The 12,350-nt window shown below is 38.9% G+C and overlaps 1 protein-coding gene across 1 annotated transcript in view; it reads left to right on the top strand.

Annotated features, from left to right (window-relative positions):
* The window catches only part of CPNE3 (copine 3), a 46,191-nt gene that overhangs the window by 5,973 nt on the left and 27,868 nt on the right, over window positions 1–12,350 (top strand). Inside the window, exons 2-5 of the mRNA XM_032869087.1 lie at window positions 7,103–7,240; window positions 7,516–7,695; window positions 9,726–9,800; window positions 11,636–11,707. Coding sequence (XP_032724978.1) covers window positions 7,109–7,240; window positions 7,516–7,695; window positions 9,726–9,800; window positions 11,636–11,707 — 459 coding nt within the window. The 5' untranslated portion in view covers window positions 7,103–7,108. The remainder of the gene's footprint in view (window positions 1–7,102; window positions 7,241–7,515; window positions 7,696–9,725; window positions 9,801–11,635; window positions 11,708–12,350) is intronic.

Raw genomic sequence — 12,350 nt, 5'->3', positions numbered from 1 at the left:
TGTGAGATTCCATAGATGGTAGTAAAACTCGCTTCCTCTTTATGCTGCATGTACCTAATAGATTGGGGGCTGGTGTTCTGTTTGTTGGTATACTATACTTTTTCAAGTTATCCGGGCATAGAGAATTTAAGAATTTCAAGCAAAGGTACCTAACTGGTGGGGAAGTATCTAATATATATTTTTTCAGGTATAGCTTTTTTGGTGGTGGGAGATGGAAGCTGAATTTGAGAAATGTTATTCTTTTCCTTACATTTCTCTTTTTGGTTCTTATAAATTTTCTGCTATTTTCTACTTTTTATTTTTCTACTCTTTTAGTACCACTTCCTAAACAAGTTCATATTCACTGTAATTAGTCATGGAATAGTAACTAGAAGAGGCTTTAAAGTTACTTAAAGTGATTGGCTCAACTCTTAGAATTGACAGTTGAAAAACCAGAGGCCTAGAGCAGTTATAGCCCTTGGGGCACGTATGGTAGAACTGATGGAGAACTATACTCCATTTTTTTCACACTCCTGGTCCAGTGACCCTTCCCGTTGCTCCCTTTTTAACATTTAAAAAGAAAACGTGCCTTTTTCACTGTTTATGTGCTTTAATGCTTGGCGTAATTCTAATTCTCTATCCCCATGGCTAGTATTCCATTGCAGGTATTTTTTAAAAATGTGGGCATCTCTTTCCCCCTTTCTTTCTTTCTTTCTTTCTTTTCTTTCTTTTCTTTCTTTTCTTTCTTTCTTTCAGATTTTATTTATTTTCTGACAGAGAGAGAGAGTGAGAGAGCACAAGCAGGGGGAGCAGCAGTGGGAGTGGCAGAGGGAGAAGAAGCAGGCTCCCTGCTCAGGAAGCCAGATGCAGGGCTCAATCCCAGGACCCCCAAGGCAGACACAGACACTTAACCACCTGAGCCACCCAGGTGTCCCTGGGCATCACTTTCTTAATAAATGCAGGGCAGGCTCACCGTACATTCCTTTAATGTAAGTTTTTCTCTGGCTATTAAGTGTGGTATATTCCTGAGAATTAATGTTTCTGCCTTCAGAAAGCACCGAGATTCTGTGTCCCCCATGTAGATCTGTGTTTGTGGAGACTCTAGCAAGAAGAAAATGCTTTCTTAGCCCTAAGTAATTCACAGTGTAATGTGCTGTCTTGAGGAGGAACTGCTGTGATGTAAATGCACACCATTCCAGTTCTTCCACTGTTTGGCCGTTACTGTTTATTCTGGTTATTTTTGTTTAAGAAACATAATCATAGTTGTAGCCTAAAAATTAATCTTCTAATTTTGTAAGATCATATTCGTTAATTTGTGTCAGGCTGAATATTTACATTTGAGATACTAACTGGAAAGCTATAGGGAAATTAATTAGAGAATATTGCTGTTATACTAAGTAATGATTAATTACAGGCCTTAGTGCTCTCAGGGCATTCTGGCATGATGGGAAACAAATCTGGGTTCTTGTTCTGGCCTTGCTACTTATTAGCTTGTTTATCTTGGGCAAGTAATTTAAATGTTTGGGCAAATTATTATTATTTTTTCTAGTAGACACGATGTATTGTTTTAAAAGTTAACAATGTACTGAATATTATTAACATTCTGGGACAATCCAGATATTATAGTCTTAGCTCTGGTGTATTGATCTCTTGCCATATAGTACTTATTCCTTGTCTTGCCCAATTTACTAGGTTTTTTTTTGTTTTTTTGGTAAAGTTCAGAAGATAATATATTATTTGGAAGCATTTTGAGAATTTTGTAGAAAACAAAAGCCAGAAATTATCCAGCCACATGTATTTACTAACTCTTTCCATACTCCGCTCTCCCACTCTCTATTTTTAAGGGAAAAAAATGATCCAGTAGCAAGTGGCAACATGAATATAAATTATTTTATAATGGAGTGTAGTTTTAATCCTTGGTAAAAATAGAAATCTGTAGATTTCTTCTCCAGCTCTGAGGGCACTTTGATTGCTTTCTCTCTGCACCACAGTGTTTTATATTGTTTGTGTTATTTCCGTGTATATGTGCATAGCTAGGTATTTTGCTTTTGCTTTGCATTCTTTCCCCACCCCAGGCCAAACACATTGAAGATACTCAGTAAATAATTGTTGAATGAATGGAACTCCCCAATAGAATTATAATGAGTTCCAAGGTCTTCTGTTGCTGTATCAGGTCCCCACTGTCCTTAGCATGATAATGGGTACACAGTAATCTCTCTCTTTTTTTTAAAGATTTTACTTATTTATTTGACAGAGAGAAGCACAGTGAGAGAGAGGGAACACAAGGGGGAGGATATGGGAGAGGGAGAAGCAGGCCTCCCGCTGAGTAGGGAGCCTGACAACGACAACAGGGCTTGACCTGAGCCCAAGGCAGATGTCCCACGACTGAGCTACCCAGGTGTTCCACACAGTAACCTCTTAATGTAAACACTTGTTGGTTTGACTGAGACCTCCAAGTAGTGGCAGCTTTTAAACTGACTGCCATATTACCCTTCCCCCACTTTTTTAGGGAGGTTGAGGAGGACACTTTTACTGTTCTGAGCCACACAATTTGAGAAACACTGCATGGGGTGTGTCCTGCTGATGTTGCTGGGCCTCATTCCAGCTGCCCCAAGGTTACCCTGCTGGCTTTCAGTGGAGGTCATGCAGGATGCAGTATGGATAGCAGTTAGTGAATCATGGTATTAGAACCAGAAGGAACCTTTGAGAACTTTGTAATGTTGCCAGCCTCCTCATTTAGTAGCTAAAGAGTGAAATTTCCTAGAGACATTGGTGGCTGGGCACTGACTTCTCCCTCCCAATTGTTCTACAACAAATAATGAGTCACTGACACTGGTTCTGTCCCCTATCCCCCATGCACCAACTGGGCGGTAGCTCAGCTAAACAAAATCTTCTGAGAGGATTTAGGAAAATTAGCACTTATCTATAAGAAAGGCTGCCTGCCTGGCAAATTAATTTTGTGTAAATCCCAGGCATTCTTTTATTATTTTTCTAAGAAGTTCTTTATAAACAAGGATGAGAAAGTTTCATTATGTCTTACTATTGAATAATAAGCCATTGATGGCTAGACTATTAGTTAAAGTATTTGAATAGTTTATAAAATAATAATTGCTACAATTCATAGAATATCTAAAAATGTGAGTGCCCTATAAACCTACAATTGTCAGGTAATTTTTTTATCCCCATTTATAGATGTGGAAACTGAGGTTCCGACAGACAATTTGGTAAAGATGACACACCCAAATAAATGATGGGAAGGAAATTTGAACCAATTCTGCTGACTCCAAAGTTACTGGTATTTCAGCCATGAAAAACCTGTGTCAAACATCAGACAGCACGCTTCAGGATGCAGAGGAAGCAGTAAAAAACAGGCCCTTGTCCTCTGCACACGGTAGATAGAGTGTGGGCCATGCATACAAGTAACAATAGTGGTAAGAAAATAGCATCAGTACCATAACTGCCCTACAGGGGTATCAGCAACAGCTTGATGGAGAAAATGTCATTTGAAATGGATCTTGACGAGTTTAGATGACAGGCTGGGGGCAGATGTAGACAGAGCCATGAATTCCAGGTGTAACTAATTGGACTAGGGTAGACTCTGTATAGCCAGTAATGATTTTTTAAAAAATTTATTATTTTTTTAAGATTTTATTTATTTATTTATTTGAGAGAGAGAGAGAGAGAGAGAGCGCACAAGCGGGGTGGGCAGGGGTGGAGAGGCGCAGAAGGGGAGGGAGAAGGAGACTCCTTGCTGAGCAGGGAGCCTAATGCAGGGCTTGATCCTAGACCCCAGGATCGTGACCTGAGTGAAAGGCAGATGCTTAACCACTGAGCCACTCAGGCATCAGATTTTTTTTTTTTTTTTAAATCAGAAGTGATAAAATCATGATATGAATAGAAAGAGGATGGCAGTGGGAGTGCCTGTCTGGAGACCGTTAAGTAGGCAGGTAGAGCTACAGAAGACCTGAAGAGGGGCGCCTGGGTGGCTCAGTGGGGTAAATAAAGCCTCTGCCTTCGGCTCAAGTCATGATCCCGGGGTTCTGGGATCGAGCCCCATATCAGGCTCTCTGCTCTGTGGGGAGCCTGCTTCCTCCTCTCTCTCTGCCTGCCTCTCTGCCTACTTGTGATCTCTGTCTGTCAAATAAATAAAATCTTAAAAAAAAAAAAAAGACCTGAAGAAATTGTGACCATAGGCATAGGGAAGGTTCTACACCTCCATAGTTGAGAGAGATTTGAAATTGTTCTAGGCAGAATCTGCTTTACTGAGTAGACCTAAGGAGTACCTCTAAGGAAAGATGGGAAAAGAGAAAGCACAAAAGACCTAAGAATTTTCAGCTAGACCTCAGAAATTTCAGGTATAGGAGTGACCATATGCTTTAAATTTCATACATCCAGCCCAAATTCAATGATTAGGTCTTATTTTTAATTCCTTTGAACTGTGTTATATAACGTTGATTCAGGAAAATTAGAGTTACTGGGAGAATCGTTGATAGGGTTAGTATTTCCAGATGTTATTTGCATTTTAGAAACTAGACAATTCTCCAGTAAGTAATCTGTGTTGTAAGAAGCTATTGTCCACTCCTGGAGGAGGTTCTTTCTGTCTTTTCTATCATCCTACATTTGGGTAGTAAAACACGTAGAATCACTCTTTAGTTGTACACACACATTCCTCTGCCTGGTCACTTATCCCAGCCAAATCTCCTATTCTCCGTACTCAAAGGGTACAAAACATTTGCCTTATTTTCCTCCATCATAAAAGAATGCCCTATTGCTTTTTTAAAAAAAATTGCGTATCATGTGCTGGTTGATGACACTGAAAAGAACTGAGAAAAGCATCATCGGGGATGTTGCTTTTAACAAGGTTCCAGACCTGATTGTTTATGTAATTTCTTCCATTTGTCATTCAGCCATAATGAATTTCTCGAAAAAAATGAGGCTGCATTCAGAGTCATTTTCATGGGGGAATGCTGTTAATAGAGGAAATTTGTGTCCTAACAGCAATATAGTAATGTAATGTCAACGATTTACTAAATAATCGGGTGTGTCTGATATATTGTTTTCGTGGCTCTTGTATGAGCATTGTTAGGGAAAAAAAAATGCTCCTCTGATGTATTGTGTCTTTTTGCTATGAGGCTGACTTCACACATAGATACAATACATTTTCTGTTGAATTCTCTCCATTTTTGGAATTTGAGGGCTTTCTGCTTGCTGGTAGACAATTCTTTACATGTTCTTCAGGAGCTTTAGAAATCCTTACTCATTCTAAATCTGTCCACAGGGTACTGCATTATCCTGGGTACAGCTGACATACAATTTATAAGACTTAAATTACCTTAAGAAAAAAATTATACAACTAAGCATTTATTCCATAGATTCTATGTTAGATATGAAAGCGAGATGCACAGCACATGCCCAATTTGTAAGTTTACTTACAGTATCTCCATTTTCACTGATGAGAAAATCTAGGCTCAAAAAGTAATTTATTTGGGGCACCTGGGTGGCTCAGTGGGTTAAGCCTCTGCCTTCGGCTTGGGTCATGATCTCAGGGTCCTGGGACTGAGCCCTGCATGGGGCTCTCTGCTCAGCGGGGAGTCTGCTTTCCCCGTCTCTCTCTGCCTGCCTCTCTGCCGGCTCGTAATCTCCGTCTGTCAAATGGATAAATAAAATCTTTAAAAAAAAATAATAATTTATTTGAGGTCACACAGGTCTTACCAGATGCAGGATTTCACCCAAGTGTTACTCTAAATGTACTTCAGATTTGATCTTGTTCCTATACTGTAGTTAGCTATTACTATTATTGCAGCAGGAATTCAAATGACTTGATGTAGTTTGGAATCATTAGAGAAATCGTCATGGAATAGACTAGTTTAAAAAAAAAAAGAAAAAAAAAGAAACATGGGATATATGGGAGAAGATCAGACCTGGAGGCAAGTAGTCCTAAAATAATATAATAGTAATAAATAACTTTGGAACACTTACCATGTACTAGGCACTATTTAAATATACTCACTCATTTAATCCTTGCAACGACTGTATGAGAAATACTATTTTCATTTTGCAGATGAGGAAAACGAGGGGCTATAAGGAGGTTGAGACTCTCACCTGAGGTAACACATGAAGTCAGTGTGGGATCCAGATGAGAACTCATCTGTCTGATTCCAGAGCTTATCATACGGGGTGATGAAGAGGAAGGAGCAAAGACCTGAGCTGAGGTCGAGAGTCAGACCCTTAGCTAACTGAGCCACCTAGGTGCCCTGACACAAGTGACATTTAAAAATAAACCATTTCATTCTATTATCCTCAATGTGAGAACTTTCAGTAGTACCTCCTATCCACCCTCCCCCCAGTCCTTCAGCCTAGCTCTCAGGACACCAAACTTGACCCTCTTCCTGTCCAGCTTGGTTTCTCCCAACATGGATGCTTACTTCTGTGACACGTGATGATGAGGTGTCCTCACTGTGCCTTCTAATGTCTTGATTCTTTTCTACTCTGTGCTGTCTCTCTCTTCACTTAACGGAGTCCTTCAAAGCCCAGGGAATGTCAGTCTGACCCACACTCTTGGTACTGTCAGTTATTCTCTGTCTGCTTCAGTGACTTCTTGATCTTTAGATCTTTGGCACATATTGTCAGCACTGTATATTTTGGCACTTAATAATTTTGACAACGTAAGATGACAAAATAAAGAAATCTGATTTAGTTTTACAAAATACCTGGGTCGGGTATTTAGTAGGCAAATTGGGAATTTGTGAATTTTGTTTCTTATTAAGGGATAATTCTGCCCTTTTTTTTTTTTTAAGATTTTATTTATTTATTTGACAGAGACACACCAAGAGAGGGAACACAAACGGGGATGGTGGTGGGAGAGGGAGAAGCAGGCTTCCCTCTGAGCAGAGAACCCCATGCAGGGTTTAATCCAAGGACCCTGACCTGAGCCGAAGGCAGAGGCTTAACCCACAGAGACACCCTGGTGCCCCACATATTAACAGTCTTATTCCAGCGAGTTTACTCCGGGATCCTATTTTGACAGCTTTTCCTAAGAATTCAGCTGTTTCATTGGGAATGCATGGACTTATTATTAAAGGTGCCATTTCATTAGCATCCTGTTTCTCTGGTTTTCTCACAGTTCAAGATGGCTGCCCAATGCGTTACAAAGGTGGAGCTGAATGTTTCCTGTGACAATCTTTTGGATATGGATGTAGGGTCAAAGTCGGACCCTTTATGTGTGTTATTTTTAAATACAAGTGGTCAACAGTGGTATGAGGTAATGTTAAATACTGTAGGTGAAGAGGATTCTGAATTGCTCTTTTGATAATGTGAAGTGCTTATTACAACTGTTAAAAATAATGAAAACAGCTCATATTTTAATGCAGTTTTTCGGGGGCAAGTTTGTCCTTGATTGTGGAATTTTTCATCTACATATGGAAACTTTCTTTAGCTATCTGTTATGCTTATATTTAGTTACCTATAGTACATAAAGATGCTAAAATGTAAGTGCATTTTAATCTGACAAAACTTTTTGTTTTGGGGTGAGTATAGGTTGATCGCACAGAAAGGATTAAGAATTGCTTGAATCCCACATTTTCCAAGACATTTGTTATTGATTACTACTTTGAAGTGGTTCAGAAATTGAAATTTGGGATTTATGACATTGACAACAAAACCATCCAGCTGAATGATGATGACTTCTTAGGAGAATTTGAATGTACCCTTGGACAAGTGAGTATAATTAGCTACTGCAGTATATTGTGTCTAAATTTTTAACCAGAGAATTGGGCGTTTTTATAAGTGTTCATTAGTTTAATTTTTAGAGTTGAGATATATGTAATCACATTACAGACCTGTTTCATATATTAGTATGTTTGGTTTGAACATTATAGAATTTATCTTATTTTTCATAAGGGCAGGGACTATGTGTTTTTGGCAAAACCCATTAATTCTTTTGAGTTGGGGTGTTTCGTTTAACATTGCAGTAAATAATACCATTGCTCTAGCTGCTTTGTGTACTATTGGTTTTTCTTTAAAAAAAAAATTTTTTTTTAAGATTTTGTTTACCTACTTTTTTGAGAAAGAGGGTGTCAGAAGGGGCGGATGGGGAGGGAGAGGGACAAGCAGATTTTACACTGAGCACATGAGATTCTGAGATTCTGAGATCATGACCTGAGGTTAAACCAAGAGTCAGAGGCTTAACAGAGTGAGCCACCCAAGCACCCCTACAATTTTGTTCTTATGCTTAAGTCATACATGTTTTCAAAGTAACAGCAACCTCTCTAATGTTCTAACTAACGTGACTGATCCCTCTAGATCCTTGATGGCCCAACACTGTCCCTTTACCTGGCCTGATCTTCCTCAACCTTAGGTGTACCAGTGTAAGCCTTCCTCTCCAGTAAGCCTCCTCTGATCCCCTTGAGTAGTTTGGAGCGCCACCCTGTGCTCACCCCGGTACTCTCTACTGCTTCTACCTGATCATCAACCATCCATCCATAGTTACTTAATTATCTGTCTTTCCTATGTGACAGATTTGATCAGGGTAGAGGTGTGCCTGTAGGCTCACCGTTTTGTTTCTTTCTCAGAGTCTGAGTTCTAAAGAGAAATCAGGGCACCTGAGTGGCTTAGTTGGTTGTAAAACTCTTAATTTCAGCTCAGGTTTTGATCTCAGGGTCTTAAGATCCCGCTCAGCAGGGAATCTGCTTGTCCCTCTCTGTGTGCTGCACCCTCCCCCTGGCCCCGCCCTGCCACATGCTCCTCTCTCACATAAATAAATAAATAAATAAACAAAATCTTAAAAAAAAATGAAGAGAGATCATGACCATTTGTAATAGAGCTGGGAAGGCCTCAGGAGGGAAGACTCATTGTTTTTCAGTGGGTGACATTATTGCCTAGATTTGTTTATTTTTCCGTGTACTGTTTGGGGATCTTGGTATTTCCTATGTCTCAAGGACAATATGAAGCTGAAGTTGATCAGTTTTCTAAAACTTTGATGAAGAGTGTCAAAGAGAAAATTAAAGTATTGATTTTTTTTGGAAAAAAAACCGCATTGTAGCTAAATTATAATGAATTTGATAGCTGCATCTATTTGAGAGTACCTAGGTCTACTATATTATTTTATTTTATTATTTTTTTTAAGATTTTTTTTTTTTTTTTTTTTTTTTGACAGACAGAGATCACAAGTAGGCAGAGAGGCAGGCAGAGAGAGAGGAGGAAACAGGCTCCCTACTGAGCAAAGAGCCCGATGCGGGGCTCAATCCCAGGACCCTGGGATCATGACCTGAGCCGAAGGCAGAGGCTTTAGCTCACTGAGCCACTCAGACACCTCTACTATATTATTTTAATCAAAAATGATATTTTGTGGGGGTTATATATTCAAGTTATGCATCAGTTGAAAAGTTGAATCTCATTTATTGAGTGTTCTGAGGCCCACCTCTCATCTATAGGGTTTTCAGCTCAGTGATTAGTATATATGAAGAGAACCCGTTCCTCTTTTTCCATTACAGGGAGGAAGTTAAACTTTGAAGTAATTGATAAAGAAACTAGTGGTTGGGAGATCGTATCTGCCAGGACTGGCTCCTTGGAAATCTTGGTTTTAAATATGTGTTTTATAATCTCTAAATCTTTAAGGCATGGACTTAATGGTTCCATTTCTAATGACTTAAGTTGACTTTATACTCAACTTTTTTTGAAATCATTCCGTTTAAAAATTCACATACTGAAGTGAAATAGCTCTTTGTATCACTTTCCAATTTTAACAGATTGTTTCCAGTAAGAAGCTAACTCGACCCCTGGTGCTTAAAAATGGCAGACCTGCAGGGAAAGGGAGCATTACGGTAACAATAAGATATTTGTCTTTTGCCTGAAAAGATTTAACATGATAAGACATGCTGAAACTGTACATATCAGACAAATACTCTATAGCCATGCTTTATCATTTCATCCCAAATGTTGTCCTTCATCCTTACTTGCCTTACAATGATCACAAATGGGAAATACGTTGGGTCAAAAAGAAGGAGAAAATGCAGTATGGGAATTCCTTCTTTGAGTCTTTTAAGTTGCTCATGGAATCAAATGTAGCTTGGTGATGCTTATCTCTCCCTCATGGAAGTGTAAATCCCCAAGTTAGAGAGAAATGACTTAATCATCTGAATGGATTAATTTGACCCTCTACAAAGTTCCCCCAATAGGACAGAAACTGTATAATGGATTTAATTCCAAATGAATCTTATATTATGCCATGACCATTGGACCCCTCAACCCCCTTTTTTTTTTAAAGTTTTTATTTCGTTATTTAAGCCTCTGTACCCAGCATGGGGCTTGAACTCATGATGCTGAGATCAAGAGTCACATGCTCTTCTGACTGAGCCAGCCAGGCACCCATGAGCCTCTCAACTCTTAACCATCTTTTCTGTGCTCGTGCTCTCCTGCCCATCCTCCCACTCAGATTTTTCTGTTGCTAATTACTGGTCCTAGGCAAATGAATATATGCTTTATACTGTTTTATATTTCAAATTACATAATATTTATTAAATAAATATCTTTAAATAATAGGATAAAATAATTATCTTCTAGAGTTTCTGTCCAGGTTATCACTGCCTGGAGCAATATTTTCTAACTTTAGCTCTGAGAATGGAGGGCTGGCTCCCTCCTGTTTGAGGGTTGTCATTATGAGGGCATTTCCCTAAGCAACTATTTTGCTCTAATTTAAATCTCCTGAGGCATAAGAATTTTAAGTGTCTTTGGGGTGTTGACTTCTGTGAGACAGGACATTACAGTAGTTAGCTCTATAGCTCTTGGGGTCATGATAGCCTGGAATTTGTTTTTAACTAGAATAAGTTTTTCAATGACATTGAATGAAAAACGTTGATCTGACATTTCAATTTAAAGTATCCTCTAGGGGGCACCTGGGTGGCTCAGTGGGTTAAAGCCTCTGCCTTCAGCTCAGGTCATGATCCCAGCGTCCTGGGATCGAGCCCCACATCGGGCTCTCTGCTCGGCGGGGAGCCTGCTTCCCCCCACCCCCCTCTCTGCCTGCCTCTCTGCCTACTTGTGATCTCTGTCTGTCAAATAAATAAATAAAAAATCTTTAAAAAAAAAAAATTTAAAGTATCCTCTAGGTATGACTTGCTCATACTTTAGATAGGGTCATGCAGTTTTTCAGGGCTTTGATTTTTCTTTTACTTTTTTAAAATTTTATTTATTTATTTGAGAGAGAGAAAGAGGGAGAGAGCAAGCACAAGTGGGGTGGTGTGAGCAGAGGGGAAGACAGAGAAGCAGAGTCCCCTAGTGGGGAGCCTGACATAGGCCTCGATCCCAGGACTCTGAGATCATGACATAAGCTGAAGGCAGATGCTTAACTTACTGAGCCACCCAGGCACCCCAGGGGCTTTGATTTTTCACTGGAATAGGGAAGATCTAATTTGGGCAACAGCATTTGAAAAATAAGTTGTGTAATCCAGATTTGGCATATTTGGGGAAAATATTTTATACACATTAAAGAAATAATGATCAATCTTTCTGAATGGTACTTTTTCTTATAAAAGGTTAAAAAATTCATTTATATTAGTACAGATTATATCTATTATCAGATAACAGAATAAATCAGTACTTCTGAGTTTATCAGAATCCCTAAAACATATTGTCTTTCACTTACCATATCTCCTCATAGATTTCAGCTGAAGAAATAAAGGATAACAGAGTGGTCTTGTTTGAAATGGAGGCAAGAAAACTGGACAATAAGGTGGGTAACTGATGCACATTTCTACAAGGATATCATGTTTTGCCTCACATTGATTCCTTTTTGAAAAAAAAATGATGCAATTAGTATTATTAACTCTGTCATCTAAGCATCACTTAGAGTATTTAGTTACTTCCAGATTGTGCTTTCCTATGTATGTTTAAGCAGAAGCCATTTTCTTTTACCTCTTTCTTCTAGGTGTTATCAAAGGGCTTGATTAGCTTAAAAGAAGAGTTATTAAAAGCATTAAGGTTATTGTAAAAGTCATTCAAGACAGTGTTGTTTGATTACCTTAAGGAAAGAAATAGAAATTCCATGCTCTATTGGATTTTTCTCTTTGTTTCCAAAAGTCAATGTTTATTTTTATTTATTTTTTTTAATAAAGATTTTATTTATTTATTTGACAGACAGAGATCACAAGTAGGCAGAGAGGCAGGCAGAGAGAGAGGAAGGGAAGCAGGCTCCCTGCTGAACAGAGAGCCCCATGTGGGGCTCGATTCCAGGACCCTGGGATCATGACCTGAGCCGAAGGCAGAGGCTTTAACCCACTGAGCCACCCAGGTGCCCCTCAATGTTTATTTTTAATGAAGAATGAATGCAGTACATAATAATACAACAACTTAGTATATAGCATGAATTAGAATAA

Source organism: Lontra canadensis, unplaced genomic scaffold (genome assembly GCF_010015895.1).
Source record: "Lontra canadensis isolate GAN:19392208 unplaced genomic scaffold, GSC_riverotter_1.0 scaffold37, whole genome shotgun sequence".
Classification (NCBI taxonomy): domain Eukaryota; kingdom Metazoa; phylum Chordata; class Mammalia; order Carnivora; family Mustelidae; genus Lontra; species Lontra canadensis.
The sequence above is the reverse complement of the archived record's forward strand: the minus strand, read 5'-3'. Positions and strand labels throughout refer to the sequence as shown.